The following is a 26,619-nucleotide window of genomic DNA, read 5'->3' as shown; positions in this document are numbered from 1 at the left end:
ACAGGCAATACCTTAACCTGGACCCTTCATGTAGAACCCCTTGTCAAAATTAGGGCAGAAAGACAAATACAGGAATGATGCTTTTCTCTGTATGAGCAGCATCCCAGTCATGAGAATTCAGCTTCTTTCCAAGCCAAGAGTGGACTGAACATGTTCCTTCAATGTTGTTTGACAGTCTGGCTCATTTTATCAAACCCAGTCAAGATGAATGAGACATGTGTTTACCCTTGGTGGGTGAGCAGACAAAAGCTGCATGTAATTGTCTTCTGGGTGCCTGCCACTCTGTGGGGATTTGTAGTCATTTTGAAAAAAGAGATTTCCCCCGTCACTGGAGGAGACAAGCTGGCACCTCAGCACAAAACATACCACTTAAAATAGCTTTCAACATGGCCTTGAAAACTATTTTTGGATGAGAAAAAATGTGGTGTAAGGGAAGACTAGAGTCACGTATGGTAACTGTCACTCAAAACCAAAGGCTCTATAATTTCATGAAGATCAACAGATGTAGCATGCACAGGGACTATGGAACATTAAGACAATCTAACTGGTCCCCAGGCTTTGTTACACATGGTGATATTAGAAAAGTCAAGAAAGGCTTCCTCAGTGTTCATTGACTCACACCGACCAACTCCATTTTTAGTTTGGAGGCAGAAGTAGAGTGTGATTCCCATCCCATAATCAAGCCAACCACAGATTTGTATTATGATCTGTGGATTAGTTCTCCATCAAGTTGCCATGGCTTCCAGACTACTTTCAGGACAATACAGGCTGCCTATGCCTTCCTCATTCTAGAGCAGACATTGTCCTCAGTGCTACCAGATAGCAGCTGCATAATAAAATCAAGTTTATGCTTTGGTTGAGGATTCCGAATTTGCTCCTCAAGATCAAAAACGTGGAGACACACAGAACAGCCAATGAATAGGCTTTGGGTTCTTGCAGACTGGTGTCTCCATTTGGCTGGAAGTCATATAAAAATGAGGATACATACAGACATACATACATATATATATGTATATATATAAAAGTGCAGGAGAAACCCATGGAGGGACAGGAAACAAGTGAAGCCCCTTTCTCAAGAAATCAGATGTGCTCTAGGGCCGTGAGGTGAGCCCTGGAGTGAGGTGCACGGAGGAGGCCTGGAAAAGGTCGGAAAGAACACAAGGCAGAGTGATGTGAGGTTGTGCTGAGCAGGGATACGGAGCTTCGGGGCTGGGCAGCACATCCCTTGCTGCTGGATGCTCCTGAAGCGGAGGTTCAAGCCAGTACCCATCACCCCAGATTCGCCTCAGTTCCTTACTGGGAGAGCTGCGGAAACCTCACCCCGAAAGGCGGCCCTGCGCCAGCTGGGCCGGGACCAAGCCGGCCACCGACGGGGGACCCGGCTCTGCCCGAGGGGTGGGTGCCCCGCACTCCTACGGCCAACGTGACCGCCGCAGCCCCTCCGGGGGTGCCGCACCCACCGCGGGCCCCCACGGGGCGGCCGCGGCCCGACCGGCGGCGGGCTCGGCGCAGCCCGGCAGCGGAGCGCGGTGCCGCGGGCCGGCCCGGCCGAGCGGCCATTTCCCGCCGCCCCGCGCGGCTCCGCGGCGCCCGGAGCCCCGCGGCGGCCCCGCCCCGCCCCACGCTCCGCCCGCGCCCCGCCCCGCCCCGCCCGGCACCGCCGAAGGTTTCCGAGCGGGGGTCGCGCTGCTCCGGTGGCTTTTCCGGAGATTGCCGAGGGGCTCCGGCCCCTCCCCAGCCGCCGCCGAGCCCGTGACCGAGGCGCTCCGGTGGGTCGGAGCCCGGCGCGCCCGCTGCTGCTCCGGTCGCGGCGCGGGGCTCGCCGCCGTCCTTCTCCTCCTGCTGCTCCCGCTTCCCCGGCAGCGCCGGGCGCTGCGGTGACAGAGCGGGGCGATCGCGGCGGGGGACGGCCGGGGCTCCGGCGGCGCGGATGGCGGAGGGCGGCCAGCCCCCGCAGCAGCAGCCACAGCCGCAGCTCCTGGCCGGCGGCGGCGCGGGGTCCGCCCGCGGCGTGAAGCGGGAGCCGGAGCTGGAGCAGCCCATGGCCGGCGGGGACGGCGCGGAGGGCGGCCACAGCAAGCGGCTGCGGACGGAGGCGGAGGCCGACGGCGGCGGCATGCAGGTAGCGGGCAGGGCCGGGCCGTCCCCGGCTCTCCCTCCCCGGGGCTCGGCCGGGCCGGGCCGCGTTGGATTTCGGTTTGCGGGATTCGGCGCGTTGCGCTCGGGCGTGCGGCCCTTTCCCCGCGGGCAGCGAGGCGAGCGGGGATCCCCCCGGGCTCCCCGACCCGAGCCGGGCGGCTCCCGGGGGCGCTGCCCAGCACGTGGGGCGGCGGCGCGGGGCCCTGGGGGAGCCGCCGCCGGGTCCGGCGCTCCGGGCACCGCCGGGCAGCGCGGGGAGGCCGCGGTGTCGGGGCCGGGCGCGGGGCAGCGGCAGCGGGTTTGCCCGCGGCGCTTGGGGCTTGTGTTAGGAGAAATCCCAGGTGCTGCCTGGGAAGGGGGAGAAGAGGGGTAGTGGGGCGTCTTCTAGGTTGGTTCGGGATCCCGCGTTTCTGTCGTCTCCTGCCAGCGCGGCTTGATCGTCCCCAAAACATCGCTTGTTCCAGGTGCATTGGCCTTTGTGTTTGTGGGGTGATGCTGCCAAGGTGTTTCTGCCTCCCTTTGTTTGGGTGTTGTGGAGGATTGTTTTATTATGGCAGTTGCACTGGTCTTTTCTGCTTGTGTCTCTCGTGATGAGTATGTCAAAGCTCTTTGGAAGCAGCGTGATTTATTCATCTGAACTTGTTTCTCTTCTCGCCCTTTTTCGGGTTGGTAAGTGCTCCTGGCTTTCCAAGGGAAGCATCCTGTTCTCTCCATGGTGCTTCTCATCAAGATGCCAAATACTGGCCAACGCTCTTCCCTTTTTACTTCCCAGGCTGTCCCCAGTTTTCATGTTCTAGAATTGCTCTTCCTGCTTGCAGCAGGAAGGTTTTGTTTGTGGTTCTGTCTGATGTTTAGTCTTTCATGGTGGTCTCTCCACCACCCCACAGCATCATGTTTTCCCCAGTGTGATGGTGTGGCCTGAGCGGTTGCTGGAGCTTCGCATCCAAGTGCTGCTGCTTGTGCTCTCCCACGAGCCAGTGAAAATCCTGCTGTGCTCTTTTATCCCTTGAAGTAGTGTGTTCTCCCACATGTAGGTTTCAAGTATGACTCAGGCAATGTGTACAATTGCAAGGAGAAAGATGCTCAGCATCGAAGGAGTGTTTATACGGTGTGTCTTGCTAGGAGTTATGAATGAGTGCACAAACACGGTGACATGAAATTCTTCCAGCTCTTCAGAGTTGAACTGAGGCAGAGGTCCTGTGTAGTTACAGAAGATGCACCAGTTTACCCTGCATATAGTGGCTTAACTGATTGTTGTTGACGTAAACTGGGGTAAATCAACTGAAAATTGCCTAGGAAGGGACTTGGACTGGTTTAGCAAAAGTCTGATTTTTTTTGTTTGTTTTTAATTGCAAATGGGTGAAATTTCTCTACAGATAAAAGACTCCCCTCCTATATTTACATTTAAAAGTGCTTTGTTGTCTGTTCAATGAATAATGCAAGATAGTAAGATTGCAGCGTTCAGCCATGGGGCTGCTGCAACAGTGTGTGTGTGCAGCAGTGTGTAGTGCTGGTGGTCATGATACTAGGGATTGATTGTGGAATTAACTAGCAGAAAGTTGGGGTCTATTTCTGTATCAGATAGTGGGAAGCAGTGGAGAAATTAGGTGAGGTGCAACGACTAGAGTCCAATTTTTAAGTGCGTCTGTAGTCGGTGTAGCTATTTTTCAGATTAGGGCACCCATATTGTACTTATTTGGCATTCTTAGTGTAATTGTAATCTTTCCATATGTATTTATATATGGAAAAGATTTTTCAGTCCTTTTATTATAAAAGATGAAAATAAACATGTATGTCTGTATGTATATATTTACAAATGTGTACCATTATTTGGATCTAGGTGATCTTTAAGGTTCTTTCTGACCCAAACCATTCTGTGATTCTATGTTCAGTATTTTCCCTTGACTTTTTTTAGTTTTTAAAGACTGTAGTTTATATATTTGGAGAATCTTCTCATGTCTGCATGCAAGCAGTACCAAATTTTAAGACAAACTTACAAATAATATCAGAGATAGGAAAAATGTGTTCTTTAATGTTTGGGAAATTCGTTATCTTTTTACTTAAAAGACAAAACACAAGGTTGCCTATCATGCGGATTTCTGTTCAGATAGTGCCTTCTTTTGAAGTACCTTATTTTAGAATAACGGGTTCTTTTTAGTAAATCCTCTATGTTTAACTGTATGTAATGCTTACAGGAGGAATAAAGAGCCTATTCTTTGATGGTTTTTTTTTCTCCCTCTCATATGTATTAGAGGCTTTCTGAAAGCTGGAAATAACACCAGCAACTGTTGTACCTTGTTTTTCCTGGAGATCCTGTCAATTTTCTACTTCCTGTTCCAGAGCCACAGGCTATTGCTGTGTAAACTTGGTGACCTCGTGTCTCTGGGCTGATAGCAAGGAATCACGGAATGCCATGCCCACCACCATTTCTTCTTTGCATAACCCCTACCTACCAGTGGCTCACGGTATAAACACAGCATGTAATGCTGTAGAATCATTTAGCTGTAGAAATTACTAATGTAGCTGTAAAACTAATAGATTTTTTGGGAGCCTGTTATTGTGACATATCAAAACTAGCCCAAAGGAAGATAAGATAGTAGCGAGTTATTAAGACCTTGGGGCAGAGGGTGCCTAAAAGCTTTGAGTAGCCCTTAAATCTGCTGGGCTTCTTGTTTACTGCTGTCTCAGGCCAGCATGCTCAGACAGCTTATGCAGTTAGGGTTTCATTATCTAATCCATCTTTGATCAGGCCGGATAAATGGTGTTTGGCCAGTGCTGATCTTGTTAGGAGGGTGGTGTAAAGCTGCTTGAGTTGGGATTGGGACAAATCGGATCATGGCTGCTATCTGCTTCTGGGACATATTTCAGTTAATCGTGGCGTGGGAGGAAAAGGTCTACCAGGAACTGCTGGTTTTTAGCTCCCTCTGTTCCATAAATGGCAAAAGTCAAATGCCACCTGGAATGTCACCTGGAAGTATTTGGATAGGTTTGTAAGCTTTGGAAGTAAAGGGTCCCAAAGGTATTGCTGCTTTTTAACTGTATAAATACTGGTAAGGAAATACCTCATGCTCTGTTTGCTGACTTGGATGGTTGAATCATTTGGATCAGCTTGCTGATCTGGGTAAAAATAATGCCTAGCACAGGGGAGAAGAGGAAAAAAAAAGAAAGTTATATTAGCCTAAGTCACTTGTGAAACTTCACTGAAATGCAGTTGTTGATGCAGCTGTATTTGCTTTTTGTCAGAAAACACTGACTGCTGCACAGATGGAAAAGAAAGTACCCTTGCAACAATCCCTCTCCTCCTCCATTCCTTGCATGATGAAAGATGAGAAGTGTTGTGGCTAGCTGGGAAGTGTCCCTTTCTCTTTAAAACTGCAGACAAGGGTGTAATTCCATGGTGCTCTTTTTGTCTTCCCCTTCCAGGTGCTAGAGGTGTACCAGACAGCTTACACTGCTGACAAAGTTACTAAAATACATTCCCTTTGCTTTGCATCGGGTTGGATAAGTTAATCAACTCCTCATTCAGTTCCCAAGCTGAATTTTGATTTAGCTTTTTTATGGGGTCTAGTTTGGTTAGAAAATTAAAATTACACCTGGTTATAATATATGGGTGGAATTAGATGTAAGGTGTGAACAGAGCTGATCCTTGTTCCTCTTTCATGAATGACTTGTGTGCTCAGTATCCCTGAGTATTTGGGAGAATTACTCTTCTTGCAGCCATGAGTGTGGCCAACTGGTCAGGACAGACAGTTAATGCAGCTGTGGTCTGTGCCTTGCCCAGTTCACATAAACCTTTAGTGGCAGCAATGAGTGGTGACTTTGTGTGTCATTCAGCCATGTCTGCACAGGGTTCATAAAGATGACTAGTGGTGTTGAGATCAGTCCCCTGTGACTAAACGATGATGTAATAGACGATAAGTCTTTGCTCTACAGGAAAGTCTGCAGTTTCTCATCCTACCGTGAGCCAGAAGATGGTCTGTGACACCCTCTACCAGCCTGACTCCTTTCCAGCACAGTGACTGGAAACCTTGAACTGCAGCGTGCCCCAGAAAGGGGAGAGTGGGGACATGACTGGTGCTTCATGACAGCCAGTATCCTTGCTCAAGCTGTGGCCTGTTTGTGGTGCTCCAGAGGATGGCAAGAAATTGGTCTGCTGATAATTTCTAGGTAGGTTTGGGTTTACAAGTGAGAGGGCTGACTGGGATTGTAGTCGAGAAGGGGCCAGTGAATAACAGCTTTTGTGCTGTGAGGGACCCTTTGGAAGTCTGTATTTTTAAATCTTACAGAAGAGAACATCTCGTTCCAGTAAATTGTGGAAAAGCTGTGTAATCAGGTTAGCTTTTTCCTCCCTCTTATTTTTCATGGCATGGCTGTCTTTGTAAAGAGATGCAGAGCAATGCAAGGGATACAAGATATTACAGTAAAAGAAGCGAAGTTCCAATCTATCGAAGCTGACCCCTGCCTTGGATCCAGGATGAGGTTTTCTGGGATGCTGTTTTGACAGAGAATTGCTGATGTGATGAGATGTAATGAATCACCTCTAAGTTTGTTGTTGTTTCTCTGTTTGCTTTTGGCCTTTGTTTTTTTAATATTTGAATGTTATGAGTTAGACTTGACGCAGTCTGGGAACACTTAGAAAATCTCCGGTTCAAAGAAAACCTTTGGCAAACAGGCTGAAAGTTGGGATTTTAGAGTTGTTAAGAGTGCTTTACTGTTGGCTCTTTTCTTGCCATATTCAGGAAAATGGAAAGCCCGACTGAAGTATGCTGCATGTACTCCTCCCGGCTCTCTCAGTATTTTTCTGTAGATTCCAGAGGTTTGTGTTCAAAGGTGATGGCCACAGTTGTGAGGTTGGAAGCCAAAGAGAGGTCTGGCTCTACTGGAGATGGTTTCCTTCTGCATATGTGTACCAGCTGTAGACATAAGGTTTTTATTTTTCCTTTCAGAATTCCCGTTTAGAAATACAAGCGTTCTGGTATTTTGCAGGAAGCCTGGTCTCTCCCTTGCATGTTGGAAAGGTTGCTCACCTAGCTGAGTTTGGAGCAGCTCCCAGGCACATCCTGTGCAATACCCTCTGCCAGCTGTTCCTCCTAGTGAACCAGCAAGCAGGGTCCCTGCCTTGCCCTTTTGCATTGGGGGTTTGCACCTCTGTGGTCAAGGTTGTCTCAAAGAAGTGCTGGTCACTGAAGGTTTAGCAGCTGTGTTCCTGTGCTGGCTTTGTGCTTTACTGGGACTGTGCTTTCAGTGACTGCCTGGTGGCAGCAGGAGTACCAGAACTCACGAGATGCAAAGGAGGCAGCAGTAAAATAAAATAAATCAACTGCTTCATTTGCACTAGAGATAGGGAAGCTAAACTGAAGTTGAGACAGATCTGAACAGGATTCTGTGTGTGGTCTGTGGCCCCCTGGAAACTGCTGCTGAAGGACATACCCCTGTTAGATTGGAAAAATAAAGCCTGTCGTTAGCAGTGTTTGGTTGGCTGCACAGAAACCTCTGCCCCTCTGGAAAATGTTAGGAATCACATTAGTTGAAGGTGTTTTAAAACCTATCACTCTATGCTGCTGACTTGACTTGTGGCACTCAGCAAACCTTAGTTTTTATATGAAGTGAAAGAGAAGGGCAGATGTGTTGGTTGTCTGGAAATCTCTTAGTTAATTTGCCCGTCTCTGATATTACTTGACTTTCTCTGTGTGTGTGTTTGCTGTTGAAATGTGGTGGCTGAGGGATCAGAGGAACATCCAGAAGAGAAGTGAGAGAAGCAATTAGAGGTAACGAGTTCCAGTTCATTGAAGCATTCTGTTGATCTACATTTTACAGTGGTATTGAGTGGACACCCGAGTGTAGCTGTCATGAGATAATCCCGATGTTTAGGGATTAGAGCTGCTTGACTGCATTTTGGGCCTTAACTCCCTTTGCTCTCCAGTAAATTTAATTTTGCCAGCAATCTGTTGTAAATTCAGTTTGAAAGATGTGTATACATTTTCCCCAGCATGCTTCCCCCTCCCTCTGCTTCACTTTCTTGTGTGCACCTCCTTTTTTCCAGGTCAAATTAGAGATGTTTGTCAGGGCCAAGTCCAGCGATGGCAGGGGCTGTATGAAACAGTCCTCGCCAGTCCTGGACCATGCCACCATCCTGACCCTGCAGTGTTCCCTGTCAGGGCTCTGCCAAGTTGTCCTGCTGAGCTGTGCCTGGGTACCTCTCCTGCAGGAAAGCTTTGCTGAGAAATGCCACATATTTTTCTGGGTTTGTAACCTGTGTTCTCTGTTCTGGAAGATTTCCAGGGTGTTTGTGAACTGTTCCAGTCTCTCTCTTGTTTGGCTTGTCCCACGTACATACGGCATCTATCTAAACCACCCCTTCAGCTCTCTTGCTGGACCAAAGGAAAGCGACTCCAACTCCTTAGCGGTGATACGACGATGTATTTAAGTGGCCATGAAGAAAGGAAGATTGTATACAAAAGCCCTCTTGTTTAATGAGCAGCATCAGCTGAACTAGAGCTGGATCCAGCATCTGCTTGGGCAGAGCAGGAAACTTCAGCAGTTTCTGTCAGCTCATGAGGTGCGACATTGGTGTTCAATCAGCTATACCATTGTGCCGCCTCCTAACCTTTGGAGTGTGGGCAGAGGGTACTTGTGATTCACACTGGTTAGAAAAGAGGTAATGAGATCTTCTACTTGGATAGGACAGTGGGATTCAGACTGGCATGTTTTTGAAGTGGCTGTGCGTTACTGGGGCTGTTGCTTATGTTTGCCTTTATCTAGGAGAGTTTGTGGTGCAGAAGGATTGGATACTTGCTTCAAAGAGCCTGGAATAGAAGCACTTATTGCTTTTCTTGTATGACTTTATTGGGTTTTATCTGCTCATAATTGCCTCAGGAATAAAGCAGGTATTAGCATAGAGATCAGGATCAAGCTGCAACATTTAAGGGGGAAAAAACCCTCATCGTGTCAGCACTTTTCCCTCTGAGTGTACATAGCTAAATTTCTTTTAATAGGCTAAAGAATCAACCTTATGTGGCTTTTCTGTGTGTCACAAATATCAAAATATGCTCCCCAGGGGCCTTTGAGGCCTTGGGATCTGGATCCGGCTCAGGTTTCTTCAAGGGACTGGAGCATTGTGCTCTTTTAATGGAGACTTTCTGCACAGCTTTCCCACTGCTATTTCTGTAGGAGATTCTTGCAGGCATTTGGGTTGGTTGTCACCGTTGACGGTGATGCCCAGGAAGAAAATTCCACCAAGGCATCACTAAAAAGCCTTGATTTAGTGCCGTGTGGGCTGAGGGCAGGCTCTAGCTGGGATCCTGGTGCTATAATTTGCTGCTTGTGGTTGCTGTTCCCTTGCCCAGATAGGGGTGGGAAGGTTGCCCTTCCTCCAGCCTGCTCACTGACCTCAGGCAGTGAGGGGGGCATGAGGCCAGGCTCTGCCCTGCTGCAGGGCTGGGCACCTTCTGCCTGGCTCCCTGGACCTGCCGGCAGAGTAGCCAAGCATGACTCTGAGCAGCTCCTATGAGAGATCGTGCTTCTGAGCTGTCTCTGTCTGGCTCTTTGGTTTTATTCTGTTCTGTGGCTTTGCTTCCTTTTTGTGGGAAGAAGAAATGAGGGGAAGTGCAAGCAATGGCTTCTTCATTAGCCTTTGTACCCTGCTGTCCTGGAAAGCAGGTCTATCAGAGGCCTCTTTCCTACCCTTATTTCATGTTAAAAGCCCTGTGCAGCTTTGGAGCAAAGCTGGACCAGGATGGAGTAGGTTTTGTCGGTGCTTCTCCTTGCCTGTAGGTACCAATTCTTGAAGCTCAGCTTTGGAGCGACCTGAGGTGGTTCCTGGGATTTATGACCTCTCTCTCTGAGTGATGCTGCTTCTGCTCCCATGAGTATGACCAGCCACACAGCCTGGGGAGATCCAAAAGGTTCAGTCAGGGAAGGAAGCCTGGGCTGTGATGTTGCTGCAGCAGGTGGAACCGTGGGGCACACCGAAGGAAAGGGGGGCTGGCAGCATGGTACAGGCAGATGTCCTGGGGCTGGTGGCGTGTATGAGGGTGGGAAACAGGTGTTTTTGTTACATTGGCCTGAGGAATGATTTGAATCATGGAGGAAACGGAGGCAATAAAGTGTTGCCACTGCTGCTGATATGCAGCAGCAGATCTGAATGTCTCTTGGACAGCCTGCAGGAGAATCCAGCTGGCTTCTGAAGCACCTGCCCATCCTGTTATTTGTTTTGTCCAGTAGTGGAAGTTGAAGTGTGTGGACATGCAGAATACTCTCAATGCCCTGGTTCTAGGAAGAGGTGTGCTACTCTGCGGTGGTGCTGGAGTTATGTTTGTCCTGGGTGGACTGGAACTGCAGGTGCTGTTTCCTCCACACAAAGGGTTGAGGAGACTGAATGTGCCAGGGTGAGAACCTGTGCACAGCAGACTGTGACTGGGGAGACTTTAACACGTGGTGTATCCACACTGAAGGGGCTGGGACTCATAGCCTGTAACTGCTATGCCCAGCAGGAGAATGTGACAAGAGGACATCATGTGAGGTCACAATTATGCGGTCATAGCTTTTATGTTTTTAGAAATGACTTCATCTCCACGAGTGCAGCAAATGGATGGTGTTCACTGAGGCGCTATTAAACTTAATGGGAGTTTTGTAACCAGTTAAAATGGGTGTAAGGTCATGTTTTGGACTATGCAGTATTTCATTCCTTCTCTTTCATCTCATGTATGACCCCATATGAATTTACTGCAGATAATCTAAACCTTGCACCGAATACAGACCTATTAATTTTTAATGGTCTCTTCTACAGTACTCACCACTGTAGTGTGGGTGCTTCACAGGTACCAATGATTTTATTTTTTTAGTTTCCTGAGAGGTAGAAAAGGTACACTGTGCCTTATTGTGGAAATGGGGGATTGAAGTACCTGGTAATAAGACCAATTTTGCCAAAAAACGATTGACACTTAAAGCCTAACTTATTTTTATTTGTATTTTTGATTGTAGCTGGGGCTTTTTTATTGAGGTGGGGTTTTGGTGATGTTTTAATCCTTGATCTATAGCTCTCTACAACTTCCACTGTGTATATGATGCCTGCTGCTTCCATAGACCAATCCTTAATTGTGTCATGTTGGGCAATTATACAGTGTTGTTGTCTTTATCTTAAAGCCCAGAAGAGTACCTTGAATTAAGGAACTTGGTCAGCATCATAGTGAAATTTTACTTGGAAGATAAGGTTTGAAATCTAACTTTTTAAGTAGAATTGATACTGCTTGTCTGAGACTACAAAACCACCTTTGGGTTTCTGCAGCTGTTTATACTGCTCAGAGCACAGTGCTTCCTAGGCTTGAATGAAGCAGGAATTAGGAAAAAATAGCACATAATCCTGATTTGTTGTAACATCCCTGCACATGAGGAAACACTGGAAGTTGCATGGATAGTTGCTGTTTTTTAATCTGCAGCCCTTGACTTTTGCAGTTGCTATTTTAGGAGAGAATGTAGCTACTTTGCCTTTCAAGTTAAAAAGCATGTTTTGGTCGTTAGGAAGCAGAGAGCTGCTATGTGGACAGCAAAGGCAGAAACCAGCTCCTGACCAGCTCCCTGCGCTGGCTGCCGTGGGGACTGGCAGCTCCCCCCCTTCCTGAGAACACAGGTCCCAGCGTGGTCACTTGTGGGGTCAGCGAGGAGGACAGAGAGGCATGTTCTGCTGAGGAGACTTTGTGACACATTAGGGCTGCAAAGCAATCCTGCCACTTGGCATACAGGTGAAATACGTGGGTGATCATGGGCTTGGTATCTCCTTTTTGTTTGCTGAATAATGAGTCCTTCATGTATCCCATCAGTGCCTGCTTTTTGTTGCTTCTGCATGGGTGTTCAGTTCTGTTCTCCTTAGCTGAGTAAAGGGGGGGGCCAGAACTGTGTTAAATGGCTGAGGTTCTGTCATCTTCAGAGAGCTGCAGACAACAAGCCTAGTTTTGGGCTGGATGCCTGATCTTACTGCTAGGATTGTCAGACTACAACACTGTAAGTAGTATAAAGCTGTAGGGGAGGAATAAACACCCCATCCCACTGCTTTTTGGAAAGAGGAGATAAAGACCAGCCTGGCAGTACCTCTGCATATGTTGCCTTGAAGTGAGGGGAGAAGATGAAGCTGGTGTCCTCTCCAAAGCTCACATAAATCCAGTGGAGACCTGGCATCTGCTAATGTCACCAGCTGGATCTAGCAGCTTTTTCCCGATATGACCTTTACACCTAAGCACTTCTTGGAAAAGTCTGACTTCCTGGGCTGGTTAGATTTTCCTAAGAGTGGTGGTGGTCTGCATGCCAAGTGCCTCATGTGAGAGCTGAGCTGAGAGGTCACAGACAGAGGAGGCAAGGCCATCATTTGCGATGGTGGGATGGACTCAGCAGGAGGTGATAGTGGCATTTGGGAACAGTGGTGTCTCTGTGATGGTTAGATGTCAACCATGGGTCAGAGAACACTTCAGAGAAGAGAAGGAGAATGTAAAAGGAAATGGACCGACTGTGGATTTTGATTGTCAGATAGAGAGGGTTACAGTGGAACTTAACTCTGTAGTGTTTCCATCTGTTGTGGTTTAATCCCAGCTGGCAGCTAAGCCCCACACAGCTGCTCACTCCTTCCTGCTGGGATGGGGGAGAGAATTGGAAGACTAAAAGTAAAAAAAACTTGTGGGTTGAGATAAAGGCAGTTTAACAGGTAAAGCAGAAGCCACACATGCAAGCAAAGCAAGACAAGGAATTCAGTCACCACTTCCCATGGGCAGGCAGGAGTTCAGCCATCCTCAGGGAAAGCGGGGATTCATGATGTGTAATAGTGATTTGGGAAGACAAACTTCACTCTGAATGTCCCCCCTTTCACTTTCTTCCCTCAGCTCTATATGCTGACCATGATGCCATGTGGTATGGAATATCCTTTGGGTCAGTTGGGGTCAGCTGTCCTGGTTGTATTCCCTCCCAACTTCTTGTGCATGCTCGGCTTCCTCACTGGTGGGGTGAAGCAGAAAAGGCCTTGACTCTCTGTAAGCACTGCTCAGCAGTAACTAAAACATCCCTGAATTATCAACACTGTTCCCAGCACAAATCCAAAACACAGCCCCATAACAGCTACTGTGAAGAAAATTAACTCTATGAAAGCCAAAACCAGCATACCATCTGACCATCCCTTCTCTCAGTGCCCTCTTGTGACCTGTCATTGCTGTTGTGATGGATTTGGATGTGGTGAATGAGGCTGAGGCTAGTGTTTGAGTATATATTGTCTGAACACCTGATATTTGTCTATATATATATATGTCTGTGTGTGGCTTTGCCAGGAAATTGAAATTATGCTCATAATTAGGTCTGGGTTTTGTGTTTGCTCTGTCCCCTGCTTACATCCTTCCAGAAAAGACTTGCTGCATTTCACCATCTTGCCTGATCTCTTCTGGCTTTCAACAAGAATATCATATGGTGAGTTCCAAATGCTACAGTTTCAGAAAAATAAGTTTTATCTGTTGATAAATCACAAATTAGCACCACTAAGAATTCTTCATGCTTCATATTCTGTCTTGAAATGTCTCTGGCAATAGGTCTGATAACATATCTAAGTATTATCTCCCTCTTTCAGCCAGACCAATGTGTAAGTTCTCCTGGGGATGGTTGTTTCCCATGGGGAAGGTGTTGACTTGAATAGATGGAGATGCTATGAGATTTCTTTTGTGTGTGTGTGTGTGTTTTCCTCCTATTATTCACTGCCTAAATTGTTGAGTAATAATTCCTCCTTTGCTGGTCAATGGGTTGATATTTTCACCTTGGGCAGTATCAGGCATTTGTGACTGCTTTTCATGCCAGGAGGAGCACGAGTTGGATTTGCTTCCACCAGGACCCCTTTAAGGACTAGGAATTCTTTGATGAGTGATTACACTTAAATCTGGACTCTCAGTTGATGGATGTAGATAGAGCATGTCCATGTTTCTTGGGAAGGTTTCCTTAAATAGGCATGACCTTTCTACTGAAAACAGGAAGATAGTTATTGCTTTTTTTTTTTCCCCCAGCATGGTATTTGTTTCATTTTTGGACCTCATGATTACTGCAGACATTTACCATAGGAGTAGCTCATAGGCTCATGGGGCAGAGTTTGGCAGCTCCGTTGGAGTTTTGGTAGGGGTATTGGCTTGCTTTGCAGTGTGGCATTTGATATAGCATTGGTTCTATCCTTTCTGTACCAGCCACTCTTTTTCACCTTTGGTGACCTGGTTCTCCTTTCTTACCCTGTCTAGCGTCCAAAACTCTGAGGCATCTCTATGTGCAGAGAAAGACTAGCCAGTCTGTATGTTTTAATATGTAGATGGGGAATGGATAGTGATTCAGTAGATCTGGATCATCCTATGTTCTTGCTTCTGTTGGGTTTTAGTAGATGTGTGGAATCTGCAGGCAAACTGGAGAGAATGGTCCTGTTACCTCAGAAGAGGAACCCTCTGACTGCAACTTGAATGTGATGACAGTCTGCCTGAAGGAGTGCCTGTCCTTGACCATCCTTGGGAAGTGTGGCAGGAGATGGGTGTGTTTGATTCTCCTGTGCACTGAAATCTTCCAAGATGCCTGGTGTCAGCTAGTCACTGTTGCTGACAAGGTGTTAGCAAGCTCTTTTATGAGGTTTGTGTTTAAATAAACATAAAATCTCTGTGCTTGGGCTCTCCTATCTATTGTAAAGTGTTCTGTGAAGTTGCTTCTCTTGGATTTGGTTCTTGATAAAGAGATGATGCATATAGTCTGGAAACGCTTCAGTACAGTGGACAAACTGACTGGCCCTGCTGGCTCAGTAGTATCAAGTGCTTTGTTTGGCTTGTGTAGTTTACCTGATCCTCAGGGTTAGTCTGAAACACAAATTTTAGGTACAATTCTCCTGAGCAGTTTCTTATACTGTGTCACCAATTTCTTGATGCCTGAAATGCTGCAAGTCTGCAATTAAAGATTCTGAGGTCTGTAAATCTGTCTGATTGGTTCTGGGATTGGCAGTTTTTACTTTTGTTTTTAGGATAGGATTTTAAAGACTATCCCTAAATCTCTGGACCCCTTGGGCAGGAGTAAACATGTGGCATTGTTCCTCTTCCATGGGTGAATTCCTACCACTGTGAGGCTTTCTCTGCCTCTGACTTCCTGGGCAGGATTTTTGATGATGAACACAGTCACATTAAGTAGTGGAGAGCTTCTTAATAGGTCACTTCCCAACTCTACTTCCTAGGTAAATATTTTTGTGTCTTGTATGGATTTTCCTGGGGTGCGGAGTCTGTTGGATAGTTAGCTTCGCTCTCTGAATGATTTGTTTATATACAGATGGTTATTGCATAGTGTTCCTCATGGAGGCAACTCTCTTCATGAAGTTGCTTGAAAAAATTACGGTTGCATTTGAACAGGTGTACTGTGAAAATAAGATTGCAGTAGGAAGGGAGGATGGGATGTGGTTATCACTCATCTCCCAAAGGCTGCTCTGTTCCGGCGGAGTCAGGGCAGGTGGTCCTGCCTTCCCTGGTGACTCAAGGGGTGCTGTCACGTCTGTTAAATTAGCCCTGGATTGGAGTTGCTGGAAGCGTGTCTAGTCAAATGCTAATTCAGCATGTTGTGTGTGAAGCTAATTGGCAGGGTAGAAAAAGCAGTGTTGCCTGTAGGAAACCTTCTTCTTACCTGAAGAGCTTAAACAGTAAAAATGTAAAATGTCCAGTAGGAAAATTTCTTCTTCCTTGCACGGTTAGCAGTGATAACCAAAAGCAAATTTTTCAGTTCTGTGTTCAGAGCCCTCTGATAGTATTGTCATGGCTTGTGCTTCTGTTCACAGATTTCCCATGTAGCTGAATTAAATTAACAAGACCAGTCAATTCATTGCTGCTGTATTTAAACCCCTGGGCAGCAATGAATCTGGCAAGGATGGAGCATCATTTTCATGTGCTGCTTGGAAAGGGAGGATGTACAGCAAAATGAAGTAGTGTTACTGCTTGGGGGAGGGGTTCACAGTCACGGCTCAGGTGGCAGATGAAGACAACTGTATAGGTTCCCAGAAGTCTTTTTTGTCCACTGTTTCCAGTGTGGTTCAGTCACTAGATAGCATGAGGTTTTTTCTGTCATGTATGGGCTAGCCAAAGACTAGTGTATCCACAGAGTTTGTTCAAGGCAGATAGCATTACAGGAATCAAAACAGATCTTTTGGTTCCTGTTCACTGATTTAATCCTTTGTTTTTAGCAGTTAAATATCCCCGTATTCTTTAGCCTAGCCTCAGTTATCCTGGATTTGAGCCCTTCTTAAATCCTTAATTGCACAGTATTCATGTTAGGAAGAAAGGTGGTGTGAGGTAATGCAGAGAAATGAAACAAGTCCCCCGGGTCACCTGCAGAGAAGCAGAAATCTCAGAGCACTGGGTTCAGTGGGCCATTTTTCATCCCCTAGTTTGAACTAGGTGGCCTCCTTTATTGCTGCCCCCTCCATCTAAAGAGCGGTCCTTGGAGGATGTTTGGAACGCATGGTGAGCTGCACACTGCTCTTGCCTTACTCTGCATCAGCTTGCTGTGTTTGCAGAAGGTAGATTGCAGCATTTTACAGCATCTTTCCCTAGCACCAAAATTCAAAATTCAAATTAATTACATTTATTGATCTTCTTCCTGTTGTTAGATATTTCATATTTTCTTTAGGCTTGTGCAAAATACATGTGGAAAAGGTGCTACAGATTTATCTTTTTTTTTTTTAATGCCCTCTCCCATGAGTCTGCGTAGCTTGTGAGACTGGGATGATACAATATGTTTAGCTTTGCAGCCAGTTTGGAATTCTGGGCTTCACTGTGCCATGTTTGCTTCTCTTGTCTGTTTCCTCCCAAGATTTTATGTGGAGTTTACCGGTACTGGTGCAGTTTGCATAGCAGAAATTGTCCCTTTGTAGCAGCTGGTGAGTAGATGACGGACAGATGATTAAGCTAAACTTTCAAAAGGCTTTTGAAAAAAAACCCCGATAGTATTACATTTGTGATTTGCAAATGTTGTATCAGTACTACTGGGTTAGGCAGCTTTAGACCACCTGGAGTAGGTTGGTCTGATTGATAACAGCCCTTTGCTCTGGGCCACCAATCTGTGTGTCCGTGGGGTATTTACCATGGGCACAGCCTCTGTATAGTGACTCCCTGTGTTGGGGTGCATGGTGTGAAACCATACCTTGAGGCTGAGCTGGGGGTAAATAGGTTCTGAAAGAAGTGATCCTTTCTCTCTGTGCTCCATTTGGCTCAGAGTTTGTTTTTCATGATCTCAAAGAAAATAAGTAATGCCAAAGAGAAGACTTTAAATCCAGCTGACTCCGCTATGGGGGATATGTTGCCTGTGCTGTCCTTTCGAGAGGCAAGGTGGTGTCCTGTGCTGGATGTGCCCATCTCAGCAGTGCTGACAGCAGCAGTGTTGTGGGGTGATGCGTCACGACATACCCACAGTGCAGCTGCATGTCACTTCTGTCACCTGGTAGTATCTGTAGCTCCGCAAGGAGAGTCCTTTGCATGTTTAGTACCACCATGCCACTGTCAACCTCTCTCACATCCATACTGCTTTAGAAGTGAGTGGACATCTGCTCCTCCTGCAGAGGAGGGGGGGTAAATGTTTGCTCATCCACGGTTTCTCTGATCCAAGTGTTTTCAACTCTGCCTTTGTATTTGATGGCAGGTCCTCCTTCCCCTTGGCGCGTGTCTGCAACGTGCTCATGTGCCGGCACGCGTGTGCTGCCCTTGAAAACAGACCAAACTTATTAAAATCATTGCTGGTTGCCATGGCAGCTGTTGTCGCTGTGGGCTAATAGGAAAGGCAATTACTGCTGCATGCTGGGGAGTGTACGGGGAGGCTGTGGGCAGGGGGGTACAGGCGACTGCATGCTGATGAGTTGTGTGACTGATAGCTTGGATGTCACAGTGAGCAAGCAGCAGAGGAGAGAAAGGCAGGAGATATAGTATATCTGGCCAAACCTCATTACGGGGTATTTCCACCTCCTGGGCAGGCTTATTGAGAGATTCCCACCCTTCCTTTGATTGTCAGGGGGAATCTCGGGGTTGAGTTTCACGTTTTCGGCTGGGCACAGCACAGTACTGCTCAGTGACTCTCAGCTGGCCCAGGAAGTGAAACGGAGCTGGAAAACTTTATGCATGTTGAAGATACTCATCTGGTCCTTTTCCTGCTGTTTCCTCCCTGTGAATATTCCTCTTCAGCTCTTACTTTGCTGTTTCCTGTAGGTTGAATGTCATGATATAAAATAGCTCCAATTTTCTTGGAGTGAGTAGGATCACTTAAGAAAACTGCTTCTCATAATGAATTTAAAGCTAAAGGGAAATTGCATCCTTCATCTCTGTTCTCTGAATTTGGGCAGCATGTGTCCAAGTAATGCCAGCACTGTTTGTGCCAAGGGCAAACACGAAAAGAACAGGGATTGTTTTATAGTGCGGAGCTTGTAGGAAATCAGTAAATTCCTTGAAAGATTTGAGTTGGGGAAGTAGGTGAGAGCTGTAAATCTCAGGGATATCAGAAACTGCTTTGGCAGTGTTTGACAGAGCACTGCACTCCCAAATTGAAACCCTCCGTCCCCTCCAATTTGTGCTGCTTTCCCTTTCCCTTGTGCTAAGAAGTGGCCTGACACCTTGCTGCGCAGGAGCTCTTCCAGGAGGCTCTCTTTGTCCATTAAGAGGCACATCACATAAGTTTCTTCTGGCTTATAGAATCTATGATGGTGTCAATGAAGCTAAAACAATGGCTGTCACCCCCTTCAACAGGGAGACAAGTCCCTGGAGGCATGGAGGAGGTTTCTGGTCCAGACAAATTGAGAAGAATAAAACAGTCCTCTTGGAGCAGGCAAAATTGGGACCTTGTCTCAATTTCTCTATTTCGGCTGATCTCCCAGCAGCTGTTTGCAGCGGCCCTCTGGATCATGCCCCGTTGGGATGGCTGTGGTGACTCACCCGGCTGGGATCGTTTCCGCAGCGTGTGAGAGCCTGGCTTCCCAGGGAGCCGTGGCACCAGGAAGGGGAAGGTTTCTGGTGCGTTTGATCCCTCAGTGAAGATTATGCTGTGTCTGCTTAATTAGAGACTGCTGCTTTCTTTACTAGTGTACTAAATATAAATGGAGGAGCTGGTCTAATATACTTGAAGTTGCAAATGTCAGGAGTCAATAGCTTTATTTTCTTCTCACCAAATCCGATTTGGTTTTAAGTACTGCCACTAAATCTAATGATGCAGTAATTCCTGTTTGTTAAAAGGAATGAGGGATTTAGACTGAGACAGACTTCATGCTCTTCTCCCATCTCTCTCTCATCCCACCTCTGTTTTACAAAGGAAGAGCTGCTGGTTTGCAGGTGTTTGTATAGTAAGATCTGAAGCTCAGAAGGTTTGATCTAAATACACTGTGAACTGAGTTTGTATTCAGCTAATATACTGTTGTTAAGGTTTTCTCTCTGCACAGTTTTTGGCACAGATTTGTACATTCCAAGACTGTCACCTTTGTGACAGTCAGCAGAGTGCCAAAAATTTTTTTAAAAATATAGAAAATGCAGTGAAGATAAAGAAGCTGCTTCTGGAGCCCAGGCTTCATGTTCTGTCTGGGATTCTTTGCTGAAATACAGTCTAAGTCCTGGTAGGCCCCAGGGAGATCTGTAATGGGACAGACATCTGTGCTTAAGATGCCTTGCCCTGTTTGTCTGCTGTGCAGGAAAAGGAATAAGTATCAAATGAGATATTTTTTCCCCCCACTGGGCTCCTACTGAGCACAGTGGACCCAATCTACCTCCATCTGTTTAGCCTTGTACAGTGCCATTGCAGACGCTGTTTGCTTGAGCATGTCTGTGAGCTGTAGCGCGATGCCTGGGAAGTACAGCTGATACTGCCGTCCTCTGTGTGAAATGTACGATCCCGAATTGGTTGGAAAGTCCTTGAGAGCAGAAACGATGGGGAGAACTCCTCATGGTGAAGTCTGATTCAGTGCTGCTATCAGCAGCAGTGAGGCTCTGCCTCTTGCTGTCGGCTGCAGTAACTACTGTTTGTTCATGCCCTGGCCGATCTGGAATGCTTTTGTCCTGACCAGTAGGATAACGTGGGCTACCTTGTCTTGGGGCAAAGCTGTCTGCTGGGCTGGAGGAGGAGGGTGCATACTCATTATGTGCTGGAGGCATTTTTGCCGTGTTGCAGCATGTACTGGGAGATGCATGATTGAAAAATGAGAGCACCTAGAACTTTGGCCTGATCTGCCAGGTCTGTTCTGGCCTCAAGACTCGAGGTCTGGCAGAACGGTTTCAGCATTAGATGTCTCTTTGTGGAATGGGGAGGAAAGAAATCCAGAGATACTTTTTGCCCTTCTTGAGGTTTTCACATTCTTAATGGTGGCAAGAAGAAATTGTGTTTCTGGAGTGTGTTGAGTTGTCATCATTTTCTCTTCTCAGTCCGCATAGAGTAGATGAAAGCTCTCCTGAGTGTTTCTGTGTGCTCCAGGTCATCATTAGACGTGGCCTGACATGGACTGACCAGCACAGAGGATTTTTTTTCCAAAAGCTGTTTCCTCTGCTGCATGATGTAGTGTTGAGTCAGTAACACCCTATTGCTTTGAAGGTTAACATTTTTCATATCCCCAGCACTTGTATATTGTCTTGCCTTATCCCTCTTTCCCCCCCCCTGCAGCTTTTCCTATTTTTGATAGGCTAGTCTAACACAAACATTTCCAGGGACAGAGCAGTGGCTGCGGGAGAATAGCCTTCAACCTCTTCTGCTTTAAGCTTTGGGAGCCGGGCTGATGGAGAGCACATGACGCTGCCGGTGGCTTTTCCTTCCCGGCGGGACACAGGGAGCTGTGTGTGCGAGGGGAACAAGCTGTGCTGTGTAGTGTGTCGGCGCTCCGCTCCCGCTGGTGGCGAGGGCAGGCCGGGCTGCTGCCAGCGTGGCACGGCTCGCGAGCCGGCGGCTCTCCCGGGCTCCGCGGGGCTCGTCCAGCCGGGTGCCACTCGCGCACCGCCTTCTGTCCTGACCCCGGACGGGGCGGCTGAAGGCGATGCGAGCAGGCTTCATCTTTCCTCGGCATGGTGTGAGCGAGCGGAGCGCCTGAATTATTCACTGCTCCTCGGCCTGCTGCTCCTATTGAATTCCCGAGTCGAGGCACCCTGCCAGCACCCGCTGATGAATTCATTGCTGCGCCTGCCCCAGGGGCACCCTGTGTGTTCGGGGCTGGAGGGGGCGGGGGCGGCCGCCCGCGCCGGGCTCGCCCTGGAGTTGTGTAGCTGCAGGTCGGTGAGCCTGGGTTGCCCTGAAGCCCTTCCATCTGCAGTGTAGGTGGGCGCCGGCCCTTTTGCTGCTCAAAGGGTTGTTGGCAGGTTTGCGTGTTTTTATCTGTCTCTGCCTTGCAGCCGTGCTGAAGCCTGCCTGGGCTCCCTGATCTTGATCTTCTTGTCCCAGCTCTCCACATGCGGTATCTGGGATTATGTCCTATCTGTATTTTGTCTTGGTGGAGTGGATTTCTCTGCAAACCACATCCTTATTTTTTACACACCATTTGAGGTTCTCCTCTTCTGTATCCTGAGCTTTCAGGGGTGATTGTGCTACAAAAAAAACACATTTCACAATTTCTGAGAGGGAATTATTTTTTCTTCTTCTAATATAAACCGTTTCCCTTTTGTCTATGATGTTACTCTTAGTAATCTGAATGATGTTTTTGTTAAACATTTAAAAGATGTCTAGTGTTCACATTATCACAACTCATAAAAGCTGTTGAAGACACATTTTATACTTTTGGAAGGAGGTTATTGCTTCTCTTAACAAGAACTTCTGGATAGATGTTTGGTACCATCTTTATTGTGTTGATCCTCTGCTTTGTTCCTCTGTATTTTCTTTTTTAAGCAATTACAGCAGGTGGCTGGTCCTTGGGGAAGCTTCCTTTGACCAGACTGCTCTGGTCCCAGTTGACAGAGGCGGATGGAGTTTCAGGTCCTCCTCTGGGCTGCACAGAGGAGTGTTTTTTCACCTCTAATTGGATCATGTAAATCGACTCTTTCTTTGTCTGGTCCTCTTTGTCCAGAATATCCTTCTGGATTTTGACCAATAAATCAGCCTTGACAATGGATTGACTTTACCTTTAGTAATTACATTGATATTTGAAAATTGGTGTAACTGATGAGCAAAATAGGTGTAATAATCAGAATTGCAACCAATAATTTTCCTCAAAAACTGATTTCTGTAGTAGAGGTGATAGGTAACTGATGGGAGTACAAAGCTGCAGGGGCTTTTTTTTTTTTTTTTTTTTTTTTTCCCCAAATCCTGTGCTGTTACAGCCTTGTGGGACTAGTGTTTGATAAAGTGCTAAGGGGTCCCCAGGGTCTGACAGATGCTGGAGAAAACAGAGCTCCTTTCCAGAGAGAAACCCAGTCCTTTCATGCCAGTGCAAATGCCGGATGCCCGAGTGGTGCACCTTTCTGCTGGGCCATGTAAAGCTTTTCTTGCTGAATGCTTCCCCTCAGCCAAAGGCAAAGTCTTTGAGAGTCACTGGCTGCAGTTTGCAGTGGGTGGTTGTGTTGGGTGATATGGGAGGAAGGATGTGCTGTCCTTCTTTTCCCCACTTTGGTGCTTTTGCTTGGAGCAATGGAGTGTGCTGTTACCTCTGAAGTGGTGGCTACAGTATTGCTTGCTGTGGCTTCTCTGCAGCACAGAGCAGAGTAATTCAATGGAGAAAGACGAGCAAAACAAACCCCAGGGAAGCCTAAATCACAAATTGCATGAGCATCGACTGGCTGTTGAATCAAAAAGGCTAGAAGGAAGCGAACAAAGGGTAAAGTCATCTGTTTTGTCCTTTGTACAGGCAGGAGTGGAGAAGAGGTGCAGTATTTCCTGTCAATAGAGGAGAGGGAAATATCTGAAGCAAGCTTCCTCCTATTGCTTTTAAAGTTGGAGGAGTGGGAGAATGACACTGCAAAGGTGTGAAGCCTTCATGCAGCAGCCTGGAGAAACCAGGACTGCTCTTCCTGATCAACGCACAGGGCTTGCAAATGTGTTTTTGCTGTGGCAAAAGCATCCAGCCCCTCCAGAAGTAAATACAAAAAGTGGCAGACTGGGACTCATAAATGGTGAGACCTACATGTAGTCAGTTGGGAAGCTAAGCCTGATTGTAATATGTGGCTTCCAGGGTGCAGGAGAGCCAGAATTGCCACCGTCAAAGTGTGGGACTCTGTGCTTTTATGTTCTCTTTGTGTAGTAGAGTTCTGAGTTTTGGTGATTCTCATTCGTAGCCATTTTGATTTCAGCAATGGCAGCAGGAGAAACAGAAAACTTTTTCTTCCTTCCCTCTTTTTTCTTCCCCCAGGAGATTTTTTGACTGTTTTCAGAAGGGAGCAGATTTTGGTCTTTTTCTCTAATTTTCCTGATCTGATTGAAGAGCAGTGGGGGACAGAATTCAATCTGTAATTTACATGTGTTCAACCCTTCTGTCCCAAATCTGTGCACTGTCTTTCTGTGCGGCTGATAACAGCTTTCTCATGCAGCACTCACATCTATGTGAAATTCCAGTATCCTTTAATTTTTTTCCTTTTTCTGCTGTACTTTAAAGCCTCAAGTAATCCTCCAGGCACCAGTGCTATCTTTCAATAGACTCTGACTGATGCAATGCTGTCTTCCTGTGGGATGGGATTTGGGAGGTGCAGTTTTTCACCCAGGAGGATTACAAGCTTCATCTTTATACAAACATTTTTACACTACAGGTGGTACTGTTGGTGCCTCAGGAGTCTGTTTTTTGGCACTAGGAAGATGCACTGCAAATTCAGCAATGCTCCTAGACCTTTCTTCATTTTTTTGGTGTCAGTTTTAGAGCTGCAAAATCTCCGCTGGTGTCAGCAGTTGCCTGGAAAGTTTAGGAGTCTATTATGTTTCAGTTTTGGTCAGCTTCATATATAACTATGTACAATATAAGTGCAAAAATACATGTTTTATACACACACAACCTTATCTTCTGTGGTTGTCATTTTGGTGCTTTCTTGTAATGCATTAAGCAATTTGTGATTACTGTATGAGATTTGGTTTGTTCTTTCCTATCCCCATGAGGGAAAGCAATATATGCTCTTTCAAGATTCGTTTTTTAAGATTTTTTTGTCCACATTTTTAATGTGAAAAAAGTTTTACTGTTTATTTTTTTTTAAGGGAGAGAGGATTTGAAGTAAGCATGTGCCTACCACTGCTGGGAAGTGATGAAGTTTGTGAGCCTCCTTGGTTTCAAGAGTAATGTGTTTTGTAGTATGACCCGTGTAAGTGTTCACCCTTAGACATGCTTAGCCATTTGTATGGAGAACTGCAGTGATTCAAAGCACGAAATTGCACCTCCCGTTTCTGTGTGATTTGTAATTACCTAAAGCTGAGGTCTTGTGCTGTCACTGTCATCATGCTATAGTCCAGCTGAAGGGTAATGAAAGCATTAATCACTGAAGTCAGGTCATATTCCACTCTGAGGTTGAGTCTCTCAGCTTTTGACTGTGTGCAAATCTTGTTATTGAAGGCTGCGGTATCAGGTTGAGAAGCAGGAACGTTGCTAACATATGGATAGCTCTGATGATAGAGGATGCATACTTTCAGTTTGCTTAGTAGTGAAGTCTTCTACAAACCTCCTGCTACCACTGACTTTCTCCCCAGAATCAGTGTTCTGCAGTTGGTCTTGTCAAATCCGTGGCATCTGTTTGCGACGCTGGTAGATGGGCCTGTAGCTAAGAGCAGCGTTTTTTGTCTGGAAGTCATGGAGGTCACAAATCTGATGCACTGAAAACAGAACAGATCTGTGTGTGCTTTTACAATTTCACTGGGGATAAAGGTATTAGCATCTGTTTTTGTAGGTCTTCTCCAATTACTGATCTGAAAATAGCTACCAAGTGTAGATAGTTTTAATCGATAAAATTGCTTTTTCCCTCTTGGATTCCCACAGCTCTGGACATAATTAATGGACTAAGCATGACAGCTTGGTTTTGAGTACTCATTGCTACTATCCTAAAAGCATCACTTTGCTCATGAAAACTCATTTAAGCAGCTCCAGTCTGTGATAAAGCAGCGGCAGACTTGAGTTGCTCCTTGCTTCTGAGGGAGAAAGGAGCAAAATATGAGCCGACATCACCTGTATCTGGTTAGGCCATACAGTACTGCCGATGTTTTGGCATGAGAAAGGGAAGCCATGAAATGTGATGACACCATGACTTTCTTCTGCTGCTTCAGATGATTGCTTGATGTTTCTGATGATCAGTTCTTCAAGGGAGCAAAAATTCTGAATCATAAAGCATTGTTATAGATGCCTGTGTAAAAGGCTCTGAAATGCATGGAGGTCAAGGACTGGTAGTTTCTAAGGAGGGGTCTTGTCAACAAAGTTCTCATTGTTGCAGTTGGTTTAAGCTGATGGGAAACTTATGCTTTCATTGAAGGAGAAGCCCTGCCTTCTCCCTGACTTCAACCATGTGGTCATACATCCTCCCATGTACAGGTGTTAGGAATAACGTGGCCTGTAGCAACCACCTTTGTTCGTGAATCTAATCCTTCTCCTTTTTGAGGGATTAGTTTCCAGGAGGATCAGCAAGCTGATCTGACTTGCAGTTTTCTTCTGTGATCCCTACTGTACATGCAAAAGGTGAAGTAGGGATGCACACTTGGGAACAGGAGAGGAAAAAAACCAGAGCAATTCACTTTGTTGGTACAGTGATTTTTGAGGTTGGTTTAATCTGGCTGTAAAACCCATACTCTTAAAAGGTATGTATCACTGTATAGCTCAAGGGAGTTTGAGGTTTAATCCCTTTATACTTGGGCCGAGCAATGTGCAGAAGGAAGGAGCAAGTAGAGCTGAATTTATAGGGCTGCAACTGTCTAGAGCTTTGACTAAAAAATGTTGGCTATATTTGTAAAGGAACCTTGAGAAATAAAACAAAAAAAGCAAATGGTGCTTTGGCAGGGTTTTAAGATTTGACTGGCCCTCTTCTCTGCTATTTGCCACAGTGCCTTAGGTCTGCTCCAGCTCAGAGGTTTGCTACACTGCCAGTTTCTCTGTACCTAATTTAAGATGTTTGTGTGTTCAGTGGGAGGGTGGCTCCCTTTTTTGTTTCCTTCATCTGAATGTGCTGCATAGGAAGATAAATGATGCTGTAATTTCAGGAGCCCAATGGTTTTAGATCTCTTTTGTTCTGCATTTCATCTGTGGGCTCAGGGAGGGAAATGTTACTTCTTAATGCAAAGAAGTCTCCGGGGATTGCACACAGGAGAGGTTTTTAGACTAAATTGTGAAGGAAACAAGCTTTAGGTGAATGTGCTGTGACAATCCCAGCCCACACATGCACACTTACAAACCAAGCGGTAATTTCAATTCCATTTTAAAGTTGGAGGAATTGTAATGCTATCGCCTTCCTAAAAGCTTTGTGAAAAATGTGATGGGCTGGGAGAGATGCAGACAAGTGCCCCATGGAAGGCAAGGTGGTCAGAACTTGTGGGTTATGCACTCCATATGGAGCA

General features: G+C 46.5%; 1 protein-coding gene across 5 annotated transcripts in view; it reads left to right on the top strand.

The window, feature by feature from the left end:
- Window positions 1-1,915: 1,915 nt before the first annotated feature.
- The window catches only part of RBFOX2 (RNA binding fox-1 homolog 2), a 179,400-nt gene continuing 154,696 nt past the window's right edge, over window positions 1,916-26,619 (top strand). For all 5 annotated transcript variants that reach the window (XM_032107747.1, XM_032107755.1, XM_032107751.1 and 2 more), the window contains exon 1: window positions 1,916-2,122. In XM_032107747.1, coding sequence (XP_031963638.1) covers window positions 1,931-2,122 — 192 coding nt within the window. In that variant the 5' untranslated portion in view covers window positions 1,916-1,930. The remainder of the gene's footprint in view (window positions 2,123-26,619) is intronic.

Source organism: Corvus moneduloides, chromosome 4 (assembly GCF_009650955.1).
Source record: "Corvus moneduloides isolate bCorMon1 chromosome 4, bCorMon1.pri, whole genome shotgun sequence".
In the NCBI taxonomy this organism is placed as follows: Eukaryota; Metazoa; Chordata; class Aves; order Passeriformes; family Corvidae; genus Corvus; species Corvus moneduloides.
Note: the sequence above shows the minus strand (reverse complement) of the source record. Positions and strands in the feature narration are given on the sequence as shown.